General features: G+C 40.2%; 1 protein-coding gene across 1 annotated transcript; it reads right to left on the bottom strand.

Annotated features, from left to right (window-relative positions):
- Window positions 1–2916: 2916 nt before the first annotated feature.
- atp6ap1a (ATPase H+ transporting accessory protein 1a) lies at window positions 2917–27625 on the bottom strand. The gene is made up of 11 exons (XM_031313992.2): window positions 27421–27625; window positions 25952–26078; window positions 25765–25839; window positions 25419–25612; window positions 19853–19893; window positions 19429–19514; window positions 19076–19222; window positions 13290–13447; window positions 8085–8135; window positions 7697–7934; window positions 2917–4254 (listed from the first exon to the last, which is right to left on the bottom strand). The coding sequence occupies exons 1-11, from the start codon at window positions 27576–27578 to the stop codon at window positions 4045–4047; spliced, it is 1485 nt and encodes a 494-aa protein (XP_031169852.1). The 5' UTR covers window positions 27579–27625; the 3' UTR covers window positions 2917–4044.

The following is a 27625-nucleotide window of genomic DNA, read 5'->3' as shown; positions in this document are numbered from 1 at the left end:
TTATCATAGGAAATTAAAACTATCTGTTTATTATGATAACAAACCTGATTCCACACATCTTCCTTTCATTCCCAAGTCCACTTGGGTCCCCTCTGCTGCACAGCTCCCTCCTGAGGTCACAAATTTAACAAAATTGGACAATGAGCACTTTCAAAACAACTACAAAATAGGCTGGACCAAATCCAACCTCAGTAAATTTGAAAATGAGGCACTCCGTCAGTTGAGTGAGAATAACAACATTGTGATCAAACCTGCAGACAAGGGGAGCGCAGTGGTCCTAATGGACAGGAAGGATTATCTGTGGGAAGGTCACAGACAGCTCAGTGACCAGAATTACTATACCAAACTAGATAGACCTATTTATAAAGATACCATACCACTAGTAAATAAAATACTTTTATCATTGTATAATAAAAAATTTATAAACCATAAGCAAATGTCATACCTCCAGGGAAACAAAGAGCCCAGAATGCGCAGATTTTACCTCTTACCTAAGATCCACAAAAAAAGAGAGTCTTGGAGCCTCCCTTACTGTATCCCCCCGGGGCGCCCAATTGTCTCCGACTGTGAGAGTGAAACCTACCGTACAGCGGAATATATTGATTATTATTTAAATCCTCTATCGATTTTGCACCCGAGCTATCTTAAAGATACTTTTGATTTCGTGGAAAAAGTTAAAAATCTGGATGTACCACCGTCAGCCTTTCTCTTCTCCCTGGACGTCACGGCTCTGTACACCAACATACAGACACCCGAGGGCCTCCTGGCAGTCAAAAATGCCTTACAAAAATATCCTAACAGTAAGAGACCAGACAAAGAAATTCTCCAATTACTTGAAATTAATTTGACAAAGAATGATTTTGAATTCGATGACCAGTATTTTTTACAGACCAGGGGCACAGCGATGGGTAAGAAATTTGCCCCCGCGTATGCTAACCTTTTTATGGCAGACTGGGAAGAAAAGGCTCTAGCAGCGTGTCATAAAAAACCGCTACATTATTTCCGCTTTTTGGACGATATCTGGGGCGTATGGGAGCACTCGATAGAGGATTTTGACCAGTTCATGGTCACCTTAAATGAGCAGAGGGACTCCATTAAACTTACCTCAAGCATTAATCAGGACTCCATAGACTTTCTGGACACGACCACTTTCAAAGCTGCAGACTGTTCAGCCACACGCAGACTGCATGTGAGAGTCTTTTTCAAAAAAACAGACACACATGCGCTGTTATTTAGATCCAGCCACCACCCACGGCATACTTTTGCGGGCCTAGTTAAATCCCAATTATTAAGATTCAGGAGAATATGTACTAGAATAGAGGATTTTAAAAGTGCAACAAAAACTTTATTTTCATCATTGGCCACAAGAGGGTACTCTCGCACCATGCTACGCCAAGCCTTGAGGACATTCACCCAGCCCAAACCAATTAATCTGGACCCCCTTCTACCCATTATTGTCACATATTCCACAGAAAATGTTAAATTGGTCAAACAATTAAAAAAGAATTTTATTTCCTCTGGAGGTAATGATATTTTCTTAAAGGACCACAGGCTGATTGCAGCCTTTAGAAAAAATAAGAACTTGAGGGATATTCTTGTCAAAGCCAAACTCAGACCCCTAAAAACCCAGAGATCCACAGCGCAAGGGGATTTTTATAGAAATTATAGGATGGTACAGAATCAGACATCAAAAGAAGTTTTTTTGACCCAAAGGAACACAACTGTACACCAGAAAAACATTATTTATTTAATCAGATGCCTACAATGTGCCAAACAATATGTGGGAGAGTCAGGAAACTCCCTATTGATTAGATTCACCCAACACAGGTACAATATAAATAGACAAAAGAACCTGCACATCCCTCTAGTCCAACACTTTGTGGACCATGGCTGGACCAACCTCAGGGCCACCATCCTGGAGTCAAATCCAGCCTGGTCTGTCCAGCAGCGTAGGAGAACTGAGAGGTCCTGGATCCAAAAACTGGGCACACATTTACCCAATGGCCTAAATGAGAAGTAGGATAGGGGGGAATTAGACTGAAGCCCATGGTGAGTGCTTCAATCCTGCTGCCTTCGGCAGCAGGATTTCATTTATTTCATCCCTAACCCTTACCCAGTAAAAGGCATCCTTCAGCCATTAATCTGCAGCGTATAACTTCACTAGTGGCCCTTTTATGTCAAGTGATGCAAGATCAGCGGCTTTAGAGGGACCCCTATTTCGCACGGGGGCTTTTTTAGAACTCGAAACTTAATTTTTACACCCAGAAGTTAATTATCTGAACAAAAGATAATTAGTTGACATTACTTTATTTTGAATTATTTAGTATGTGAAACTTAAGATTTTAAGTTTGTGTATGTATGAAAGATAAATTATTTAAACAAAACAGTAGTTGGCACAACATATGAAAGTTAATTATTTGAACAAAACATTATTAGTTGGCAGAACTATTTTCAAAACGTAGGAGTTTGAGTTGGCCTCAAAACTCAAAAATCTAGTGCAGTAAGTTGCCTTGAAATTTTGAGTTTTCACCACATTTTCTTTGTTTTTACAGTGCACGGATTTTTCACACATTCCGTGCCACCACCACGTAATGCGCTGTTAACAATTCGTGATCATTTCACGGAATTCTGTGCGACCAGGCTGCGTAAAGTAGTGGGTCAATGAACGTGCTAGAGTTTGTACCTTTTCAGATGACATCAGATCTAGCAATAAAACTATACAGAACCCCACTAAGCAATAGTTAAATTCACTCAAACTTTAACATGCCAGCTTTAATACCTCGAAAAATCATCTTCGACATCTTCGAAAATCGACTTTTGAAGATCTCACAGATACGAAAGTTGAAGCTATAAATAAAGACGATGTTGTTACCCTTTATTTACTGTTAAAAACTAAATAAAGATAGAAATGAAACCTTAATTTCCACAGATGTTTTATTGGGGTAACAGCAGCAGCACGACACAGGACTACATTTATATTCACTACAAATCATCAAAATAAACAGAAAAATAATTTCACATTAAGCCTTTTTCAGTCCAGTTCAACATCCGTTGTGGAAAGACTTGAGTAATAAATATGGTGTTGATGTTATGACAGTAAAACAAGTGTAAAAACAGTTACTGAAGTTCATGTTTGTCACAAACTGGACATTTCTGACGTTTAATGCTGTACTTTATGGTCATTTCATGTCTTGCTTTGCCTTTATAAAAAGGATGATCTGAAAAGCCCCTTTTGCTCAAGAATACTGGAGTTACAGAAAATATCATCCCTTCATTTCACTTTTTTATTCACAGACAGAAACACAAAATGTAAACACATAAGTTTCACCAATAAATAACATTCATAACTAATTTAATAAGTTATTTTTTGTCCCTGTATGTACAATTGTATTCCTTTCATTGGGGGCATTTATCCCGCTGAAAACTAGCTGCAGTTGGTCTCATATGTGTTACAGTTTAGTTTGGGTTAACAACACTTAGCATTGAGTTTCTAACCAACTGGATTTAAAGAAATATTCAGTTTGCTGCACAATAAGAGATTTCTTTTGTTTCTCAAGTTGCGACTGTTTTATTTCACATAGTTTTTGAAACGTTGCTATTTAAAAAATAGTGATTATAGCAAGTTTAAGCAAAGACATGCACTGTCTGGGAACCATCTTTGTTTGGATGAAAAAACTAAGTTGCAATTTGGAAAACAACTGTAAAATCTCTTCAGATGAATATTTTAGGTTAGAAGAGACTTTAAGGATAGAGAGCAGCTTTAAGTATTGTTGAACCACTTTCTGGGGAACGGATCTTCCCACTGTGACTCGAATGCAACAATGAAATACAAAAATGTGCTACCTGGTAATGAGATTCTTCAGTCTCAGTCTTTTTAAGTATAAATATGCAGCGATGACTAAAACCTTCACTCGGACAACACCACTAATTATTCTGTCTAACAGCCAGCTACAGATGAACAGGAAGTGGGATGTAAAGGAAGCAGTTGCAGTAAGATAAGCACTGCAGGGACAGAAAGGAGGAAAGATGGAAAGTGAAGTGAGGTTACTCTATTTGGGGCACAGAGATGGCCGGACCCTTGGGGTCATCGAAGCGGTCCATAGTGCGGAGCTGCATGATCATGTGCAGGCCGTAGGTGAGCACCAGGACCATGAGCAGACTGGTCATCAGACCCATCCAGATCCCAGGAGAGAAAAAGCCTGCACAGTCACTGGCATACGAGAACTCGCTGCCGCTCACGTTAAAACCCTGGATCTGTGGAGCGAAAGGTAAAACATTGTCACCATTATGCTCATTACATTTGTTCTAAGTTCACAGCATCATGACCACATGCATCAACTGTTAAATCCACTTCATCATCTCTTTTACTTTCATTAACCTACCAGTTCGGCAAATCACCTGAAAAACTGTAACTAACAGCTTACCAATGATAGTTTGATTGCCAGACCTTTTAATATCTATATATTATTTATATGTGTCATTTATTCAATGTGATTATACAATTGCCTCTGTTTTACATACATCTCTGCCGTCTGTCAGAGCAGAGTGTACAGCGGCTGATATACAGTAACTAAAATAAACTAAATTAAAGTCTGCAGACTGTTTGATGGACAGCTACCGTCTCCAGTCAAAGCGTCCAGGGTTAGGGTGAAATCCAAAAATGATATAATATGGTTCAGGTTATGAATGTTATGTTACACGCATTATAAGAGCTATTCATAATCTCTGTAGTTGATTATTTGTTCCAATAATCAATACATTATTTAAAGCAGCCATATTATGCTCATTTTCAGGTTCATAATTGTATTTTAAGGTTGTACCAGAATAGGTTTACTTTTCAGAAAACACCATATTGTTGTTGTACTGCACCGCTCTCTCTCACTGCTGCAGATCCTCTTTTCACATGGTCTCTGTTTTAGCTACAGAGTGAGACCTCTTTTCTTCTTCTTCTTCTTCTGTACTATCTTTGATTGCACTTGCACATGTGCAGTAGCTCAGATGTAGATCATGTCAGCTAGCTAGCTCTATAGACAGTAAAAAAAAGGCTGTTTCTACAACTTCGGTCAGTTACAAGGCAGGATTAGCTGGGAGACTTCTAAATGAGGGCGCACATGAAAGTAGTTCTTTTGTAGATTATGGTGAACTTGTGTGTGTTGTAGCAGTGCTTTGCTATTGAGAATGAGGTAGCATGCTAGCGTTAGCATGCTAACACTAACGCTACGAGCTAATGGTTGCGGTTAGCCTGCTCGTGCCGATTTTGAACAGCTCACCCAAAGACTGAAGGCAGGACACAGTCAGAAACCGTATCTCACTCTAAATAGCATGGATGTTTTTTTTTTCCAAAGTATGTATGTGTGTGGAAGCACCAGAGACACAACATAACACCCCAAATCCCAGAAAAAGTGATTTTTTTCATAATATGGGCACTTTAAGTTCCATCCCTTTTAATGGGCTGAGCTGAAAGTGCTGATTACCTTTGGACAAAGCCAGGCTAGCCGTCTTTATGCTAAATTAAGTTTAACAACTCCTGTCTCAGATTCAATTCAAAATGCATTAATCTGAAGGAGGCAGGTTTGACAACAATCTAAGAAAGAAGTATTTTGGCTTTAAGAATAAAAATCAAACCTCCTTTTATTTATTTTTTCATGCAGCTCTGCCACATTGGAATAATAAATATCATTAAAGCTGCAAGCAGCGATGGACGGGCCCTCGCTCCTCTGCGCGCGTCGGGGTCACCAGCGGACGCCGCTCCTTACGATTGTGCATTTGCGCCGCACTCAGACACCGCAAATCGTCACCAATGAAAAGGGAACTCTCTGCTGCGTTCAATGATACCTCACACAAGACTCTACCTTAGATGGGTCAGCATTTATGAAAGGGGGCGTGGCTTGAACATAGGGGGCGGGCCAAACCATCACCAATGAAGAAGTAACTCTCTGCTGAGTTCATTGATACCTCACACAATGGTCAACCTTAAATCGTTGAAATGTTATGAAATGCGGCGTGGCTTAAGCATAGGGGGCGGGCCAAACCATCACCAATGAAGAAGCAACTCTCTGCTGAGTTCAATGACACCTCACAAAAGACTCTTACTTAAATGGGTCACCAGTTATAAAAAGGGGCGTGGCTAAATTATAGGGGCTGGGTCAACCCATCACCAATTAAAAAGGAAGTCTCTGCTGGGTTCAATGACACCTCACACAAGCGTCTACCTTAGATGGATCAGCATTCATGAAAGGGGGCGTGGCTTAAGCATAGGGGGCGGGCCAAACCATCACCAATGAAAAAGCAACTCTCTACTGAGTTCAATGACACCTCACACAAGACTCTACGCCATACAGTTCATTAGCTGTGAAAGGGGGCGTGGCTTACGCATAGGGGGCGGGCCAAACCATCACCAATGAAGAAGCAACTCTCTGCTGAGTTCAATGACACCTCACACAGAACTCTACCTTAAACGGTTCAAATGTTATGAAAGGGGGCGTGGCCTGAGTAAGTGGGCGTGGTTATATTATAGGGGCCGGCTCATTATCACATGTAGACCACACATTCTAAGTTTCATGTAAATCAGATGATGTTTGTCATATAAGGCGCATTTCCTGTTGCCAGCGGGGGGCGCTATGACCAAAACTCAAATTTGGCCTGTAGGTGTCCTCAGGCCTGGACCCTTGTCAATCGTGAGAAATTTCGGGCAGATACGACAACGTACACTCAAGTTACAACAACTTCTTTGTTCATCGCTAAACACTCAAAATGGCCGCCACGCCACGCCCACACCGTCAGACGAAAAGTTTTTCTTTTAATAACTTTTCATCTTTAAGGTGTTGGGATGATAGAGACCAAGTTTGAAGTACATCGGATGAAATCTCTAGGAGGAGTTCGTTAAAGTATAGCACCTTGACTTTTAGGCCTACTTCCTGTTGCCACTAGGGGGCGCTATGACTTTAAGTAAATATCGGCCTTTATTTGTCCTCAGGGTTGGACTCTTATGAATCCCGGAAAGTTTCGAGCCAATCGGACAATGTACACTCAAGTTACAGCAACTTCCTCTTTTGGTGGCGAAACACACAAAATGGCCGCACCGCCACGGCCATGCCCTATGATGAAAAATTTTTCTTTTAACAACTTTTCATCTTTAACTTCTTAAGATGGTACAGACCAAATTTGAAGTTGATCGGATGAAATCCCTAGGAGGAGTTCGTTAAAGTACGACATGTGGAAATGGCCAAAATCGCACTAATTTCGAACTTTCAATTCAAAATGGCGGACTTCCTGTTGGGTTTAGGATATGGCTCCAATGACGTTTTGTGTGCGACTTGACTTGATACACATGTGTACCAAGTTTCATGAGTCTACGTTAAACGCACTGCAGGGGCTCCATTTTTTTTAACTTTGTAGGGGGTGCTAGCGAGCCATTTTTGCGCGCTTTTCCCCGAAACCCTTAAAATACGTAAATTTTCACCAGACTTGATGCGACCGCCAAATTTGGTGAGTTTTTGAATATGTTAAGCCCCTCAAAAAGCCAATTCATTTGCCGGGAAAAAGAATAATAATAATTCCTTCAGTTTCAATAGGGCCTTCGCTGCTGTCGGCGCTCGGGCCCTAAATATTCCAGAACAAGTGTATTTCCCAACAGTATGACACTTTGACAGTAGTAGAGAATACAATTATCAAGCAAAAAAAGTCCCTCTCTCACCTGAAAGTCTTTGAACGAGACCCTCCACTGATTGGCTGGGTCTTTGGAGGAGCGAGGGACGAGCAGCGGCCACCGGAAGCTGGTGACGGACTCACAGCGGTACGAGTACTCAGCCGGGGCGTAAACGTTTCTGCTGCCATTAAACGTAGCTTTTGTCCCATCGTACTCCAGCTCCACAGCATCTAGAGTGAACCAGCGGCGGGCAGACACCTTGTAGAGACGCTGATTCATCGCAAAGCTACACACACACACACACACACACACACACACACACACACACACACACGGAAGGTTAGATTGATCCTTTGTGTTACTGAATTAAAGTGTTAAAGGCTTAAAAAGGTGTGTGTGTGTGTGTGTGTGTGTTATCAACATTGTGCAGACTCACATCAGTTTGAAGCTGCGGTGGCCGAGGACGTTCTCATAATTAAGAACCAACCTGCAAAGAACAAATAATAAAATCAGAGAAGATACAAACAATTTGGCATTTCATTTTAAAAACATTTCATATCTAACTATAAAGCCAGGAATCTCTAATCTGTGTCTGTGTGTGTGTCATTGGCAATATCTCGAGAACCTTTCCTCCGATCTCCGTCACAGTTTTACCACAAGGTAAATATTAAAGTGCTCATATCATGCTTTTTGGGTTTTTCCATTTCCTTTATTGTGTTATATATCTTTTCTGTGCACATTATATGTTTACAAAGTGAAAAAGCCCAAAGTCCACCCCAAAGGGACTTACCATTTCCAACAGAAAACACTGTTCACAAACTGCTCTATTGTAGTCCACACACACAAACACACACACACACACACACACACGGTGGATGCAGGAAAAACCGGAGATGAGACGACACAATGACCTAAATTGAGGACAGCTACTCTCGTTATTCTAAGTGCAATGATAAGTTAAAGTCCAAAAAGTACTTTATCAAACCGTTTGAATGTGTGTCCCAGGCCAGGATAGGAAATTAACTAACAATGTAAAGCTCAACAAGCCACTGACAGATATGTTCAGATTTGATTATTTCAATAAATTATTATTTTTTTGTCTTAAATCCACCAGCCATTTTCATATTATACCAACATTTGCAGCATCCTGAGCCTTTTTGGTTACTAGGAAATCTCAGCCCAGAGTAGTTTTATTCTCCCCAAAACAAGTTTCCTTTTTATTTTTAAAGAACTATAAAAAAAAAAAAAAAAAATCACAACTTTTTTTGCAACTTTCACTGTCTCCCGCAACAAACATACAAAAGACATCGCAACTTTTATCGCAATTCTTTTCAACAGCTCCCATGAAATCAGGCATTTTGGGCCGCAACAATCTAAAAAAAAGGCCGTGAAATCCTGGGGGGACTGCTAGCTACTGCGCATGTGTGACTTCCAACAAAGATGGAACAGAAGTGAGAGGTCTCACTCTGTAGTTAAAACAGAGAGCTCAAAACACACAGGGTTAAAAAAAAGAGAAGCTGCAGCAATGTGCAGTACAACAAAAATATGGTGGTTTTTTTGAAAATGAAACCATGTAAACCTATTCTGGTACAACCTCTAAATACAATTATGAACCTGAAAATGAGCATAATATGAGCACTCTAAGATGACCCTCCCACTTGGTAGTGGGCTTTCGGGTATTTTTCCCTGCAGCTGGTTAGGAGGCAGTTTAAGTGGCAGGAAGACAAGCCACACCTGAGTCCACTCTGCTTGATTGCCTTCTGACTCTATAAGATGGCTGGATATTCTGTCCACACAGGCAGCATGGTTGGTTTTGGGTTTGGGTTGTCTATTGGGTTCTGTTCTGTTTTCTACACACTTACACGCATGCACTCTCTACACCACTGATACTACTGAATACATGTTTTATCCTATTTTTAAGTTATATTTAATTTGGGTTAAATAAATTGGTTTTAATTTAATCATTAACTATGTGTGGTCTCCCTTATTTTGTTGAACTATAAACTGGTTCATGATAATATTAATAAACTTCTGTGCAGCAGTGGATTCATGGCTCTGCGGCCGACTGACTTGAGCACGTCTTCGCCTGTCGGTCTTCTGCAGTTCTAACTCTTCTGTGTCGGAGAGGACAGTCAAAGATCTTTCCCATATCTTTACTTAACATTACATTTTCCATATCTGTCCAATATCTGGTACAAGCACAAATGTTTGCTTCCAGTGAAAAAGAGATCATCAGCTCGATGAACATTTACTGAAGTACACGGTAGGCCTGAACGATTTTGGAAAATAATCTAATTGCGATTTTTTTCACCAATATTGTGATTGTGATTTGAATTGAATTGAATATGCGATTATTTTTTAAGCTCTTTGTCTTCTGTATTATTCAACAAAGACAAGCAATAAATCATTGTATAGTATGAACAAAACAAGATTAGATAGATTAAACAAACTGTTCTTTCCTGGAGGCCAGGGGTCTCATTTATCAAACTGTGCGTAGGATCCTTACTATAAAGTGTACGTACGCCCAAAAGCCCAAAATGGCATACGTCAAAAAAAAGACATTTTTATAAAACCGTGTGTACGCACACCTGTAAGCAGTGTTCCCTTTATAAATCAGAGATTACCTACAAGTGTGCGTACGTGGATCAGCCTCTTATCCTGCCCTGTACACGGCCATTTTTAACCATAAACAATCAATGCAAAGCACCTCGTGAATGCTGATCAGTATGTTAATGACCTGGCAGTTGTTACACCAAATCATGATGACTGGCGGAGAAAAAGCTTTCTCAGATGTTCAGGAATTGCTGCAAATTGAATTATAATTTCAGCCTGTTCTTGCACAGTGTAGGGAAACCTGATCTATAGACTACCTATATTAATAATACCTTCCAAAACGGCAGGCATTACGGCACTCAGGGACAGCTTCGATATACCAGACGTATATAATAAGATTTAACAGAACTATATATTATATCCAAACAAGCCTTAGTGATGAAGTTGAAGATTATATATAATATTTATAAAAAAAAACACTCTGTCATCACACTGTCTGACATTTCCCTCTGGAAACAGCCGGTTTCCCCCAGAGTGGCGAGGGCCTGTATTTGGACCGGGATGGACTGGGATGGACTGGGATGGCACGGTTCCGGCGCGTTGCCCTCTCTACTGGACCCAATTCAGTACATAGATCCAAGAGCTCAGCTTTATGGAATTTAAATCGTCATGGTCCCTGAAGTCTCTTTCTCTCCTGATTCTTCCATTAGCGTAGTCCTCCTGCAGGGCCAGCAGTGCCATCATGCAGCGTTACGCACGGGTTTACTGCAGTACTTATATGTTTACAACAATTTGTGATTGTTCACACCTTGCCAACACAGCATCAACTAGTGGTATCCCTCACCCCGAGATATGATTTGAAGACGAAAGAAAGTCTAATAGGCAAACACACTTTTCTTCATGCAGGTTTTGTTATGAACAGTATTAAAGTTAGGACTGATAACGAGGACATTAAGGGTAACGATTGTGCGAGAGGTTAATGGCTGTATTTCCAGACTGACATTTGATAATATAAGCACAGTATTAAAGACAGGTATTTAGTTATTTACACTGTGTTCTGCCATTATCTAATGCTAGGGTATTTGATGCTATCCTGAATTCCATGGAGTCGGGTCATCCCCTCCTCCTGCGCTCCGTAGCAGACAGTGTGATGGCGAGACAGCGCCGATTAAACATTAAGAACTAATTTTTATTTAAGATTTGAGTTGGAGGTGTTTATAGAACAAGTATCACTCAGTACAAGCGCAAATAACACTGCTGGATTTAATCTTCATGGTAATGTGGATAATATGGAGTGAAAAAATGTGCGTGAGGCATCAATACTTGAAAATATTACGAGTAAACGTTATTCCCATTTACTTTCTGCAGTCTGATTTCAGTTCACCACCTCACCATCTGCGTCACCAATTCCTATTTTGTCTCCAAAATGTGCGTATGCATGGGTCACAGTTTGCGTGGAGGACCGCACATTCTCCCGTCAAGTTAGTTTTTATAAATCACAACCTTTGCATGGGAAGGGTTAGGGTTAGGGTTACGTACGCATTTTCAGCCCCGTTTTGTGCGTACGCCACGTTTAGAAATGAGAGCCCTGGCCTGTATGTGATGATGAAATTAGGTGATGCATGAATTTATATGAATGACATATTTTATTTAACTACTTCAGTCACAGTAGTATATTGAGCACTGACCAAGCCTGGTGGAAACATTCATATGAAAGTCAGAAACAAATCACATAAACTAAAGTACAGATTGCAGAAATATAAAAACAAATATGTGGCTTTACCACACTTAGTATTTAGATTATTTAATTGATTGCACTTTTAAACACTGTCTTTGAACTTTACTAGACAGCTAAGTAAAAAAATATATATATATATATATACCATCTTTATAACGGAGCTAGCTAACTGGAGCTAACCACTAATCAGAGCTAATGGTTGCCAACCGAGCCTTGAGTTCTGTGTGCCTGTATCCATTAAGTGCATGTATGGCCAGCCCGAATAAAAGCCTTCATTTCATTAAAATGGCTGTAAAAGTTTTAAACTACAACTCAGAGTTGTTTGAATGACAGAAATCAGCTCAAGGTACGGCGTAGCGTTAGCGTGCTAAGTTGATGCTTTCTCTGCGGAGTGCAGACTGATTTGCTCTCGCGAGTCACGTGACCAAATCGCAGCCTTTGCGATTAGGAAATATCGCGATATTGCAAATGCAAATAATCGTTCAGCCCTAGTACACGGTGGAGCTTTCAACTCTGATACAATTATGATACTTTAATGAATGTGAGTAGTACAATACACAACAGTAGTACAGTGTTTTCCTCTGACGTATAAGTACACATTCAGTCCGTAAAATACAGTGGGTTGATTTTGGGAACTTCTGGAAGTTATTTCAGGATACAATAAGTTAGTTATAACATTTTTAAAATGTAAACATAATAATAATAATGTTAAATAATAACTAATCTGAGTATTTAAGCATTACTGAAGATCAATTCAAGACTCAGACCTTTTGAAAATCCACTATGATTCAAGTTTTGGTGTCAAAATAAATGTGAAATAACATCTGGTTATTATATAACGTCATGAGCCTTATTAAACATTGCATCACTGGTTTGATTTATTGTCTTAAGGAACCAGGGCTGCTCGATATGGAAATAAATCACAATCACGATTATTTTGGTCAATAGTGAAATCAAGATTATTTCACACAATTACTCATTGACTTGTGGAAAGATGTTGCAATTATTAAACTTAGTTAAACAATCAACAGTGAAAACACCTAGAACTGTGAAATTTCCCTAAATAATTTTCCCATTCAGAACAGAAGACAATAAGCATTATACTTAAAATAATCTTTTTACCCGATTATTCGTTTTTTGTGATCATTAGGAGCTGAAATCGTAATCACGATTAAAATTTTGATAAATTGCACAGTCTTATAAGTCACAGTCCTATAAATCCTATAAGGACATACACACACCATGTGTGTTTGTGTGTGTGTGTGTGTGTGGGTCTAAGGTTTGGGCCTAATAATAATCTCTGCTGGTGAATCCTGAAGTATATCATAGTATATGAAACGCATGAAGTACCTGGCTCTGGTTTTGTCGCAGCTGGAGCCGTGCAGTTTGGGGCTGACGCCCTCCCCGAAGGTGGAGAGCGTGAGGTCGTGTTCCTCCCAGCGTCCGCTGCGAAGGATGGACACGGACAGACTTCTGGCCCACAGCAAGACGCAGGTGTCCTCCCCCTCCTGGACATAGAAACAATGCTGTCTTCTTACCTTTCTTATTAAATCTTATAAAAGACCAAAACCAATGTGTTAGTCCGTCTTTCAACACTGCCTGCCTGACTTCCTGCCTGACTTCTCCAACAGCTGTCTGGGCCACGTTCAGCCCCGACAACAATGTAGCAACTCGATTATTTAAACTGTAACGGGGGGTGTAGAACACCCTGCTGTGAGCTCGCTGCCTTTTTATCACCACGAGTTTACAGACACATCTCTGCTGATTGGCTATCAGCTGGGACAATAAACCAGAGACACGCCCGCCAAACTAGAGAAAACAGAACTCAAACCTAACCGTTCAGAGGAGACATGTCCTTCAACACAGTAACCATAGCAACACACTGCACGCCGTTTAGAGACTGAATGTGCCCCAGGTTTCTAAATCAGCTGCTCTGTAGTTTATCATCCAACAAACAGGAAATAGAGACTTTCTTGGGCACTATTTGCAGAGGCGGATTAATCCACATGTGGTGCTGTAGTGAGCGTTTGTGTCAGCAGGACGCTGTGTGTGTGTGTTTGAGTCAGAGTAAAGTTCAGAGAGTGTTCATAGTGATGAAGGAAGATGTTTATAGGATCCATAAGGCTGTGAGACACAAAGGAGGATTGTGTTGGACAATCAAGAACAAATCAGGCCGTTTCTGTCCATTATGGTCAAAATTATTCTGAAACAGATCTGTGATGATGATATGTGTCTCTGTATCTGTATCAGTGTCTCTCCATATCTGTATATCTGTATCAGTGTCTCTGTATATATGTATCAGTGTCTCTGTATATCTGTATCAGTTTCTCTGTGTATCTGTATCAGTGTCTATGTATATCTGTAACAGTGTCTCTGTATATCTGTATCAGTGTCTCTGTATATCTGTATCAGTGTCTATGTATATCTGTAACAGTGTCTCTGTATATCTGTATCAGTGTCTCTGTATATCTGTATCAGTGTATCTGTATATCTCTATCAGTGTCTCTGTATATCTGTATCAGTGTCTCTGTGTATCTGTATCAGTGTCTCTGTATATCTGTATCAGTGTCTCTGTATATCTGTATCAGTGTCTCTGTGTATCTGTATCAGTGTCTCTGTATATCTGTATCAGTGTCTCTGTGTATCTGTATCAGTGTCTCTGTATATCTGTATCAGTGTCTCTGTATATCTGTATCAGTGTCTCTGTGTCTCTGTATCAGTGTCTGTGTCTCTGTGTCTCTATATCTGTATCAGTGTCTCTGTATATCTGTATATCTGTATATCTGTATCAGTGTCTCTGTATATCTGTATCAGTGTCTCTGTATATCTGTATATCTGTATCAGTGTCTCTGTATATCTGTATCAGTGTCTCTGTTTATCTGTATCAGTGTCTCTGTATATCTGTATCAGTGTCTCTGTATATCTGTATCAGTGTCTCTGTATATCTGTATCAGTGTCTCTGTATATCTGTATCAGTGTCTCTGTATATCTGTATCAGTGTATCAGTGTCTCTATATCTGTATCAGTGTCTCTGTATATCTGTATCAGTGTCTCTGTGTCTCTGTATCAGTGTCTCTGTATATCTGTATATCTGTATCAGTGTCTCTGTATATCTGTATATCTGTATCAGTGTCTCTGTATATCTGTATATCTGTATCAGTGTCTCTGTATATCTGTATCAGTGTCTCTGTATCAGTGTCTGTGTCTCTGTATATCTGTATCAGTGTCTCTGTATATCTGTATATCTGTATCAGTGTCTCTGTGTCTCTGTATCAGTGTCTGTGTCTCTGTGTCTCTATATCTGTATCAGTGTCTCTGTATATCTGTATATCTGTATCAGTGTCTCTGTATATCTGTATCAGTGTCTCTGTGTATCTGTATCAGTGTCTCTGTATATCTGTATCAGTGTCTCTGTGTATCTGTATCAGTGTCTCTGTATATCTGTATCAGTGTCTCTGTATATCTGTATCAGTGTCTCTGTGTCTCTGTATCAGTGTCTGTGTCTCTGTGTCTCTATATCTGTATCAGTGTCTCTGTATATCTGTATATCTGTATCAGTGTCTCTGTATATCTGTATCAGTGTCTCTGTTTATCTGTATCAGTGTCTCTGTATATCTGTATCAGTGTCTCTGTATATCTGTATCAGTGTCTCTGTATATCTGTATCAGTGTCTCTGTATATCTGTATCAGTGTCTCTGTATATCTGTATCAGTGTCTCTGTATATCTGTATCAGTGTCTCTGTGTCTCTGTATCAGTGTCTCTGTATATCTGTATATCTGTATCAGTGTCTCTGTATATCTGTATATCTGTATCAGTGTCTCTGTATATCTGTATATCTGTATCAGTGTCTCTGTATATCTGTATCAGTGTCTCTGTATCAGTGTCTGTGTCTCTGTATATCTGTATCAGTGTCTCTGTATATCTGTATATCTGTATCAGTGTCTCTGTGTCTCTGTATCAGTGTCTGTGTCTCTGTGTCTCTATATCTGTATCAGTGTCTCTGTATATCTGTATATCTGTATCAGTGTCTCTGTATATCTGTATCAGTGTCTCTGTGTATCTGTATCAGTGTCTCTGTGTATCTGTATCAGTGTCTCTGTATATCTGTATCAGTGTCTCTGTGTATCTGTATCAGTGTCTCTGTGTCTCTGTATATCTGTATCAGTGTCTCTGTATATCTGTATCAGTGTCTCTGTATATCTGTATCAGTGTCTCTGTGTATCTGTATCAGTGTCTCTGTGTCTCTGTATATCTGTATCAGTGTCTCTGTGTCTTTGTATATCTGTATATCTGTATCAGTGTCAGATCTGTAGAATGAATCTATGATGATGATGATGATGATGATGATGATGATGATGATGATGATGATGATGATGTGTGTTTTAGCCAAGGCTCAAAGGTCAGAGGTCATGCGAGAGCAGATTATCCTGAGAGAACAGACTCTTTGTTTTTATGTGGATTCCTACAAAGCTTGTTTCCATTTAATATTCGGAGTATTTAATAAAAAGTTAACAATTTCCACATTGAAATGCTTCTGATTTCAGAACAGACTTTAGGAAGAAAATGGAGATGACAGAGCAACAGTCAGATAAAGTTCAAAGTGTGTTCATGGAGATGAAGGGACCCAGTTGAATCACTCACAGAACACCATTTTAGCAGTGTTGGCATAGTTAGCATCACTTTTAGCATTGTTAGCAGTGTTAGCAGATAAACTCAGTGCTGGTTGAGTCTGTGTTTGGGATTTGATGACAGAAAGAAGAACCAAGGAAATCTCCAGACTCTTTTAAGGCGAGACACTACAGGTGAATAGGGTAACATTTGTAACTAGCATATATCACCATGAAACTCTCCCAGTTGATTACTGACATTAATATGAGAAAAACATGTATTACAAGTTTTCTGTAATTTAATGTTTAAATATGCAAATTAGGCATTATCTAATTAAATATGCGCTAATTTGCATATATTCTAAAAAACGAAATCTGAGTATTGGATAAAGCCAGGTTCAAAATTCTTTTTTCATTGTGTTCACATATTAGATGGGAAAAAAATTACAGAGGGATTTATGGATATCTACTTTTGTTATCCTGTAAATCAGAATATACTGTCAATAGCCTTAAAAAATCAATTTCCGCCATGTTTTTTGGAATAAAATATTATATAAATCAGGCTAGGAATAATATATTTATAAATCCCTCTGTAAATGACTTCATAATATAACCAGGTACAGTACTGGAAGGTTTGGTGTATAAAGGTCCTACTGAAGTGGAGATTTCAGACTTGGAGTCTGAGAGAAAAGTCATTTTGACAAAACGGGCTTTAAAGATTTTTATAGCAACATTCCACTAATTTCTATTTTAAGCCATGAATTACAGACACATATCCCTTTAGGTCCAAGTAAGATCCATGTATCACACTGTTTAACATCCTAAACTCATTATTGCTTCATCCATCACTGATGATAACATCCAAAACAACAGGTCAACATGGCCTTCAACTGAAGACCATTACATCATAAACTACGAACTGACAGAACACAACCATTACACAGCCTAGTTCCCCCAAGTTAGTTTACAGTCCACACATCCATGCCAACACCATATGTAGGGCCCTCCTCCATCTCCTGCTGGTGTCTTTACACTTTTACGGCTCCGCTATGCGCTGGTGGAATGGACACTATTGGCTTTTGAGATCCTAACCATGGCGTCATCTTTCATTGCATTGACAGGCTGTGCTCTGAAGCCACAATTTCTCCATCACAGCCAGCATGGCAGAGGCACCCTCATTGAATGTAGAAATCACCATACTGACTGCAGCCTCAACCCTGCTTTTCCCCACAAAGACTGTTTTTGGACATATGACCGAGTTGAGGCATGCGTTGGCATTCTGAGTGCCTCCATGCTGCACTGTCACTGGACATCCGGTAATACACAGGGATGAGCTGCTTATGAATCATTCAAAAGACCAATATTTAGAACATTGGAGAAAGCAAACAAAGTAGACTAAATTGTTATTTGACAGAGTATCTGAACACTGTCAAAGATACGAAGAAGAGATGGATCCTAACTAAATACAGGCTCAGTGACCACCTACTGGGTCAGACAGACAGAGATGCACTTCCTCCTCCACTGGGAAAAACTATCTTCACTAAGAGTTTTACACCTTGGTAAAATAGCTAAAAAATGCTAACACCAGAAAAGAAGCTGGAAGTTCTCCTAGGAGAGGTGACAGCAGCTCCAATGACAGCTACATATGGATCTGAGGGTCTCACAACCACTTAGGACCCCACAATTACAGATCTGTTTAGTATTGTAGAGGAATTATATTACAATAGTATATATGTGACACCTACATATTTAATATATGACATGTAGGCTATGAATTGCTGTAAACTACTTGGTTGGAGAGAGAGAGAGAGAGAGAGAGAGAGAGAGAGAGAGAGAGAAAGAGAGAGAGGCAGTTTGATTACCGCCGCTGTAAAACTCCTGTTTTCTGAACGACAGTTTAAACATCGACGTACTATGTGATGTCATTTCATCATCTGCTGTCTTAGTTTGTGATCCCCTGTGTCTTCTTGCTAATGACAACTGTTTTCTTCTTCTCTGGGGTGATTTTCAACCGTTTGACGCATTTCTTTTGACATTCTGAACTACCGCAGAAATGTCAGAGCCGGTCACGTGACGATTCTGAACGAATCACGTTGTCAGAAATTGGCATCAGCCAATGAGATTGCGCATTTAGAGTTAAATCCCCCCTTTTACTTTAACGATTGGTTGCTGATAAAAAGGAAATGACCATATTTGGATCCGACAGCATTGTACAGGAGAAAGAGAGCTTTCCAACGGTATATGTCATGACAGGGTGCAGACAGCGATCGCAGAGCAGTGGGATGATTTAGAACGCCAACTTTTGTTGAATTTAGGAGAAATCTTCAGATGCAAACAGACAAACTGTAGTAAAATAAAGACCTAAATGTGTATTTTTAACTTTTTTTCACCACAAGTCTGAAAGAAGACATGTTATTGAAGACAAATAGCCTAAAATCTCAAAATTGACCAGTGAAAAAAAAACGATGTTTTTGCCTGCCGTGTCTCGCCTCAAGACTAATAAAACAGAAGACGTTAAGTGGTTCCACCTTAAACTCCACGGGAGCGTAGATCTGAGCCTTCTCCTTCATCTTCCGCTGCCTCTCCCGTTCTCTCTCCCTCTCCCGATGTCCTCGGGCCTGCAGGAGGGAGCGTCCTCCACCCAGACCGCTGTCCATCGAGAGAGACACCACCTCCTGGGGACACACACACAGACAGAGATACAGACAGACAGAGACACAGACAGACAGAGAGACAGACAGACAGACATACACACAGACAGAGAGACCGACAGACAGACAGAGCTATAGATCAGACAGACAGCTCAGAGAGACAGTTAGATCATTAATCATTAAACACCCTCCTGATAAAGATGTGAACATTGCCAGAGACAGAGACTGACCCTGGAGGGCTGCAGCGCCGTGTAGATGGCCGTGTACGGGACGGACTGCGTCTTCATGGTGCTCAACACCTGACCAATCAGCTCGTCTGAAACACAGCAACCAAACAGCTCGTCTGATACACCATCTCTGTATATCTGTATCAGTGTCTCTGTATATATATATATATATATATATATATTTGTCATGAATCTGTACACGTGTATGTTTTACTTTTTATAATTCTTGTATATTTTCTCATGCACAAATGCAAATGTTTACAGATTATAAATGAACTGCACATTGACCATCTTTCAGTAAAACAAATCTGAAATCTGAAATTAAAAACATACACAGAAAAACCTGAATAAATGAGGAGACCAAAAGTAATCCTGGATGGTTTAACATGTTAACATGAGCTGAGTCATTAAGTTAAAGACGACTCACCGTTTCCACTGAGAATCTCTTTGGCAGACATCAAATCAGAACTGAGAGAGAGAGGAGACAACATGAGAAACTGGGAAGGAGGAGGAGGAAGTTGTTGTACATGTATAATCAAGGGGGGGGCAGTGCCATCTGGTGGTTCGTAAACGATACAGCACGCAGTTTTTAATGGATTCAGTCTCATATTTGTGCAGTAAAAGTCCAACAAGCATGCGTATTATTAAAAATTTGATATCGTATATATATTTTATATGAGTCACAATGTGATTAAATTAGCCCGGTGGAAATAATCTTGTGTATATCCCGTATTTTTTTTTACAAGTTGAACTGCCAAACTGTCAGAAGTGTCGAACTGAATGAATCTGTTATAATTTATATACTGTAGGGCTGGGCGATAAATTGATTTTATCGATTAACTCGAATGTGTAGTTAACGTCGATTTGTTTAAATGAAAATATGACGGAGGTCTGTAGCGGCTTAAACAACTAGCAGTCGCCGCTCTGTAGCACGGAGCTCCTCTTCGACGTTTGTTTTTTACCGCTAGTTACTACTAGGAGCTAGCTACAGGTATGCTACATTCAAGAGACCATGGGATGTTAACGTACGTTACTCAGCAACAGGTGGAAATAGGGGCAAGGTTGCGCAATAACGTTAAAATGATTTGAACTTTTAGCGAGGAACGAGAAGTGAATTACCTGTATGTGTGAAAACAGCTTTATCTCACGCATCCGTTTGTGTGTTGTTGAATATATAGCACCCCCCCCCCCATCCAAAAAAAGGGAAAACACTCAAACCAATTTATATTTCCACAAAATTGGCATGAATAATCATAATGGTATACATGCCCCATGTTTTGAACAATTTCTTTGTCATCTGCAGATTGATTTTAAGTAGGGGGAGAAAAAAATCGATTTAAATCTTAAATCGGATTTTTTGGGAAAAAAATCTGGGATTTTATTTTTAGGTCATATCGCCCAGCCCTAATATACTGTATATATATAAACATATGAATACATCTGTTTCTGAAGCTTCAGACGTCATCAGTCACGTAGTATTCTTCATTTGACACAAGCTGACACACAAAGTGCAGAAACAGAGCGCTTCACATCTTCACAGCTCTGGGTAGATGCTGTATTTCTATCTTAAGGTGGAGAAAGCCGTCCAGACCTCTCCACTCTCTCTCTCCATGCTTCCTGACCTGTGAGCAGCAGAACAGAGTCCTTTGGTTTTGTGTGTTTCCGTTTTTAAAGCAGCTGAGTTTACCCATCTGAACAAACAGAACGACAGCCAGCGAGCCGCGAGGAGATGTGTCCAGACTCCATCTTTAATCAGTGTTCAGTTATTATTTTCCTCTCTGATTATGTGTTGTTGAGCTTCAGGGCTTAAAGTGAAAAAAAATCCTGAGCCTGATTTTTTTTAAATCGCATTAATCGCATGCCGGCATTTATTAATTTCTGTTCCACTCCACTGGGCTTGGTGTGGTCCTAACAGGCTACTATTTTGACCCTTTGCAGCACCGTTACTTCTCATCAAGCTGCCACTTCCTCCTAACACATCCTGCTGCTGCTGCTGCAGCATGATGGAGAAACACAGCAGCAATAACTCTGAATGGAGCTTTTTATTTTCAGAAACTCCCAGACGGCTCGTAGACAAGTCAAAGCCACATACACGTTATGTAAAGCCGAATTAAAATATCACCTAAGCACGTCAAGCTGGAGCTACCAGCTACGGAGCTAATTAACGGGACTCAGGTTGATGCTACCCACTAGCATGCTACCCACTCAGGTAAAGCAGTATTTTGGAGAGTGCTACTTGCCGACCTGTGGATGAAACCAAATCCAAAAAAATTACTACAGCTCTTACGAAGTGGGTGGCAACTAACTGCAGACCTGTCAGCATGGTAGAGGACTCGGGTCTTAAAGACGTACTACGGTTGGCGTGTTCTGACCTGTCTCGTTGTCGTCGAGGGGGACAGTAGTTTTCACGGACACACAGCCTGTATGACACGGAGAAAGTATGAAGGTAAATATGGTGCAAAAAGGGAGAGCTTGTAGAATACAATGTGAGAACTTGCAGAACAAAAAATCTGAACTTGTATGTTAAAATTTGCACTTGTAAAAATAAAATTTGCACTTGTAAAAATAAAATTTGCACTTGTAAAAAATATTCACACACATGTGATCTGAATTTGAAGTCATACAAAGAAAAAAAACATGAGAGTTTGTAAAAAAAATCTGAACTTGTAAATTGAAATTTGCACTTGTAGAAAATGTTCACACACCTGTATTCTGAATGTGAAGTTACAGAAAAAATATTCACAAATGTGTAGATTGATATTTACATGAACACAATGACAGCTGCAAACTTATAATGCAACATTTACTCGTATACTTTTTTTTTTATTCTGGTTAATTTTCCATCACAACCACAACTCAGTGATTACAACCTCTCGAATCTGTCACTGCAACTTCACATATGAGCTCTCTCGCATCACAAAGTGGCGAATCTGCGCACCTCGACTTTCACAACACTCTTGACGATACATTTGGTGCAAAACTAATTTGTACCTGTGGACTTAGGCTGTGGAGCTCTGAGCTAACAGAACGGGAAAAGCCTTCTTATATACAGTCTATGGGAAAATCAGGGTTTCTATCGCCAGATGAGGGACAACTCTGTCTGGCTTATTTATGTAGCATGGAAACTTGGTGGAATAGCATGCTAGCGTTAGCTAGCTAACTAGCAGCCAGCCCGCTTCTAAATAAATACCTTTTAATTGTCTAAACATTTTTAACAGTCAAACTAAAACACTGGCGGTGAGCTCCACGGCCTGCAGCCGCAGACGGACCGTCATCAGTGGGGAACAGGTGCCAAGTTTCGCATCCCTGCCGAGAATTGCATCCACTAGGGGAAATAATGATTTTATAAGGCAAAGTACTGTTTAAAAACTAGGCAATAGTAAATCTCTTTGTCATGTTCATCATTAATGATTAGGATTTTAGAAGGTTTAGAGACATCATCTGATCATTTTATCAGACTCTGTAGTAGCATTTCCTTGCTACCTAGATGCAATTTTCGGCAGCAATGAATTCTGCAGAAATTATTGTTTCTGCCCAAGCGGGTGCAATTCTTAGCAGGGATGCACAACATCAGCAAAGCAAGCTCTGGTCATGGCCGGGGGATGGGCCGCTGCTACCGGATGTGGGGCTCTCCGTGTCCCGCTGGAGCTCCGACTGCAGGTCGAGGTCGGCAGCGAAGCTTTCTGGCAAAAGCAGTGTTGCTACGCTGGTCGATCCCCACTGATGACGGTCCGTCTGCAGCTGCAGGCCGTGGAGCTCACCGCCAGTGTTTTAGTTTGACTGTTAAAAAGTGTTTAGATAATTAAAAGGTATTTATTTAGAAGCGGGCTGGCTGCTAGTTAGCTAACGCTAGCATGCTATTCCACCAAGTTTCCATGCTACATAAATAAGCCAGACAGAGTTGTCCCTCATCAGGCGATAGAAACCCTGATTTTCCCGTTCTGTTAGCTCAGAGCTCCACAGCCTAAGTCCACAGGTACAAATTAGTTTTGCACCAAATGTATCGTCAAGAGTGTTGTGAAAGTCGAGGTGCGCAGATTGGCCACTTTGTGATGCGAGAGAGCACATATGTGAAGTTGCAGTGACAGATTCGAGAGGTTGTAATCACTGAGTTGTGGTTGTGATGGAAAATGAACCAGAGTAAAAAAAAAAGTATACGAGTAAATGTTGCATTATAAGTTTGCAGCTGTCATTGTGTTCATGTAAATATCAATCTACACATTTGTGAATATTTTTTTTGTAACTTCACATTCAGAATACAGGTGTGTGAACATTTTCTACAAGTGCAAATTTCAACTTACAAGTTCAGATTTTTTTTACAAGCTCTCATGTTTTTTTTTTTGTATGACTTCAAATTCAGATCACATGTGTGTGAATATTTTTTACAAGTGCAAATTTTATTTTTACAAGTGCAAATTTTAACATACAAGTTCAGATTTTTTGTTCTGCAAGTTCTCATATTGTATTCTACAAGCTCTCCCTTTTTGCACCATATTTACCTTCATAAGAAAGCAGCCACACTGGAACAGCTGCAGAGTCCAAACTCTGTCTCATTAACCGGTGATCACTGGACGTCAGTGAGGAATCAACATTATTTAGGAGTTACTAAACACTATATGGACTCTAGTAAGGAGAGGGATTTTTAGTTTTTTAGTTAGGTACTTGTAGGAATTGTGCAATAATGACAGATTCACACATTTTTCTTTTGTTTACAGTAAATAAATAATAAACAAATACAAATCTTAAAGTCAAGTTCATAAAGTAACTTTCTTTGCATTCATTTGATTCCTAATCAAGATCCACTGGTAAGAATGGCTTCCCATTGTTAATATGGACTTAAAAACTGTTCTGAAATGCAAAATAATAGAATTTTAATCATGTGATAAAATATGCGATTAATCGCGATTAACCACAGAACTTCAGCGATTAATCGCGATTAAAAAAAATTATCGTTTGACAGCCCTATTTTTAAGAAGTAAAAAGTTTTGGATCAATTTTGACTTCTTCCAACCATATGTTAAATTAAGAGTCAATGTAGATTTACATATTGCAATAATATCATAATCCTACAATGAATCATTGTGAAAACTAAACTTTCTACATGTTGTGTATCTTTGGCCAGGTCATTATCAAAAAATACAATTAGTACATTCATGATTTTGTCCATGTTGATATTAGCTGCTTTATTTACATTTCTTAAAAACGTGGCATAGTTTATCTTTTCATATATCTAGACGTCTAAACTCTGGGACGAGGCCGTGATGTTTAAATACCTGCCATGCTGATTCCACACAGACAGCTTTGTCAGGGCAGTTTGGGCTTCAGATAGCTTTACACAGTGGCCATCGTTAATGACTAATCATGTTCCTCTATGAACGTGCACACGTATTGTTTATATCAACAAACACGGTGGGTCAGTGAAGGAGCAGTCTCAGCGGTAGCCGTCGTTGCCGGTAACGTACTCGTATGACAGAGTGCACGGACCGAAGCTTTGTGACTAGCAGCCCTGTCTTACCGCTGCTGTCGTACAGGGTCTTCCTTCAACATGCACTGCAGAAGCAGCCTGCTCCCTCAGTCTGAGGCACCGTGCTGAACAGCTTCCCGTCTCCTCCATAGACATATATAATATATAATATATAATATATATCTCCACCCGTCTCCTCTTGTCCTCTATTCACGCCCAGCGCCATTTGTTTTTAACTCCTTTCTCAACTAAAGCTGTATCTACACACTCCAAGTTTGACCAACTTTGCCTCCATTTTTTTAGCCGCGTTACCGGTTACCACACCGGTGACCACACCGCACTCTCGCTTTCCAGCAAAGACCCGCCCTATTTTATTAAACCGCATTGCAAGTTTTTTGTTTTTTTTCCTCACGGCCGCACGCCGGAGATCCGGCACGGTGCCGGAATACTTTAAGCCCTGTGAGCTGTGGTTGGGCTTTACGTGCAAGGATCTACGAAGCGTCGGGTTAGGATTAGGGTGAGTACGTACCCGCCGCCGTACGGCAGCCTGAACACCAGCAGCGCCGGCGAGGAAGCGTTGAGTCTCAGCTGGCTCAGAGTCTCAGGGTCCATGTACAGAGGGGACGTCTCCAACTGGTCCTGCAGCTGGCCAATCACAGCGCTGGAGGCCGGCCAGGACACGGACGCTAACACCAGGGGGGAGGATGAGGACATCAGAGCGTCCTGCAGAGACAAACATCTGTTAGAGAATAACTCTAGACATCAGAGCATCCTGAGAGACAAGCATCTGTTAGAGAATAACTCTAGAGGACATCAGAGCATCCTGAGAGACAAAGACGCTTAGTGTTCCTCTGTTTATGATTTTAGAACATTACCTCCAGATTTGGGAAAACGCTGTCCTGTTTGTTTCCAAAAGCTCCTCCGTACAGCGTGAAGTCCTCCACACTCATCTGGGGAGAAACACAAACACACACTCAACAATTAAACCCAAGAAACTAGAAACTGTGTGTGTGTGTGTGTGTGTGTGTGTGTGTGTGTGTGTGTGTGTGTGTGTGTGTGTACCTTATCCTGCAGGAACAGCACCACGTTCTTTGGGCCGGCCCTCAGAGCTCTCTGCAGGTAACCAGCAAGCTGCTGCGGGCCGACTACGTGACCGGCCGCCGGGGGAGACTGAGCAGGGAGGGAGACCCTGGAGAGGAGATTTAATGATATTATATAGATATATTATATTAGGAGACCTGCTGGGAGAAGGCGATGTTAACAAAGTTTAACTGAGCCTCTCTAACATCTTTCCATACTGCAGTCTGTATTTACTGAACAGACTTCCAGGATAATCCATCAGCTGGTGTTTGTGTCCACTAGATGGAGCCATTGGCTTTTAGAGTTATTTCTGACAGTTTTCCATCACACGGTGCTCAGTTTGTCTGCTGTCTGTCCCATTCAGCAGAAATGAACAAACACAAAACATTATTTTTAGATTAAACTGATGCTGACAAAGTTTTCCTTTGGGGACACCATCTGAAGTTGGTAAAAAGGGAATAACTTGCAATATATATCGCAGAATATCACAATAATATCGGACTGTGCCCCCTGCGCCCCCCCTCCCCCGCCATATAAAGAGAAAGAACCACTTAAAGTACCTCAACTATGTACTTGAGTAAATGTACTCTGTTACTTTCCACTACTGCTCCTGTAAAGTTTCTATTTTTGTATTTATTCTTTTTAAGGTAAATGAACATGTACATGTTTTTTTTATTTCAACACCAGAATCTGAAGTAATAAATATTAATGTTCATGTAGTGAACTCACACACACTGTCACACAACCTTCGTACCCATACACCTTTTATATATACTTTTATAATATAAAATAATATAATGTAATGTAATATAAAATAAAATAATATACAGATAGTCAGACAGTATAAAGCTGCTGTCAGCTGATCTGTCACATTGTTACATGATCTCAGAGGATTACTGGAAATACTCACGTTACATGATCTCAGAGGATTACTGGAAATACTCACGTTACATGATCTCAGAGGATTACTGGAAATACTCACGTTATGCTTCCTTCGTTTAATTATTTAAAAACGCTTAAAGGAAGCACCGTTTAGTCTGCTTTCTGTGTGTACACAGACCTGGATAAAGGCCTTTATTATTAGATATATATATATATATATATATATATATATATATATATATATATATATATATATATACTGTATATGTCCATGTAGCATATATGCTATCCTACATGGATATATATTATTAATATATATATATATATATATATATCCATGTAGGCCTATGTTTAAAAACATATAGGCTATCCATATATATTCCAGCAGAGACTGACGGAGACTGGTATTCCCTGATAGATAGGGTTAGTATAAATATATAAATGTATAAATGACTGGCAGCATCCACCGACCCGATGACGGTTGGATGAAGGATAGAAGCAGAGCGTAATGAGACATAGGAAATGAATAAATAACACTAATAATAATGACTACATGTAACATGACTCACCCCTCACTGGTCCACAGGATCAGCGGAACCTGCTCATCGCAGTTCCCCGGGTTTAAGACGCCGAACCCGGCCAAAAAAAGAACCAAACGCGCCGAGAAGCGGCGGAGCTGCAGCGTCCCTGTGACCGCCATCTTTAATCCTCCGACCAGTGACGTCATGGGACGAGAGGAAGAAGAAGACGCTGCTCTGCCTCGTTCTCACTCGG

The sequence above is a fragment of the Sander lucioperca genome, chromosome 12 (genome assembly GCF_008315115.2).
Source record: "Sander lucioperca isolate FBNREF2018 chromosome 12, SLUC_FBN_1.2, whole genome shotgun sequence".
Taxonomy (NCBI): domain Eukaryota; kingdom Metazoa; phylum Chordata; class Actinopteri; order Perciformes; family Percidae; genus Sander; species Sander lucioperca.
This window is presented reverse-complemented; position numbering and strand designations above follow the sequence as displayed.

What these genes read in the sequence shown, in the direction of transcription:
- atp6ap1a (XM_031313992.2), bottom strand. Translation starts at nt 27,578, where the DNA reads ATGACGTCACTGGTCGGAGGATTAAAGATGGCGGTCACAGGGACGCTG. An exon ending in ATCCTGTGGACCAGTGAGGG is followed by an intron (nt 26,079 to 27,420) that starts GTGAGTCATGTT and finishes TCTCCTCTCCAG; the next exon opens with GGTCTCCCTCCCTGCTCAGT. An exon ending in ACGCTCCCGTGGAGTTTAAG is followed by an intron (nt 13,448 to 19,075) that starts GTGGAACCACTT and finishes TTCTATGTCCAG; the next exon opens with GAGGGGGAGGACACCTGCGT.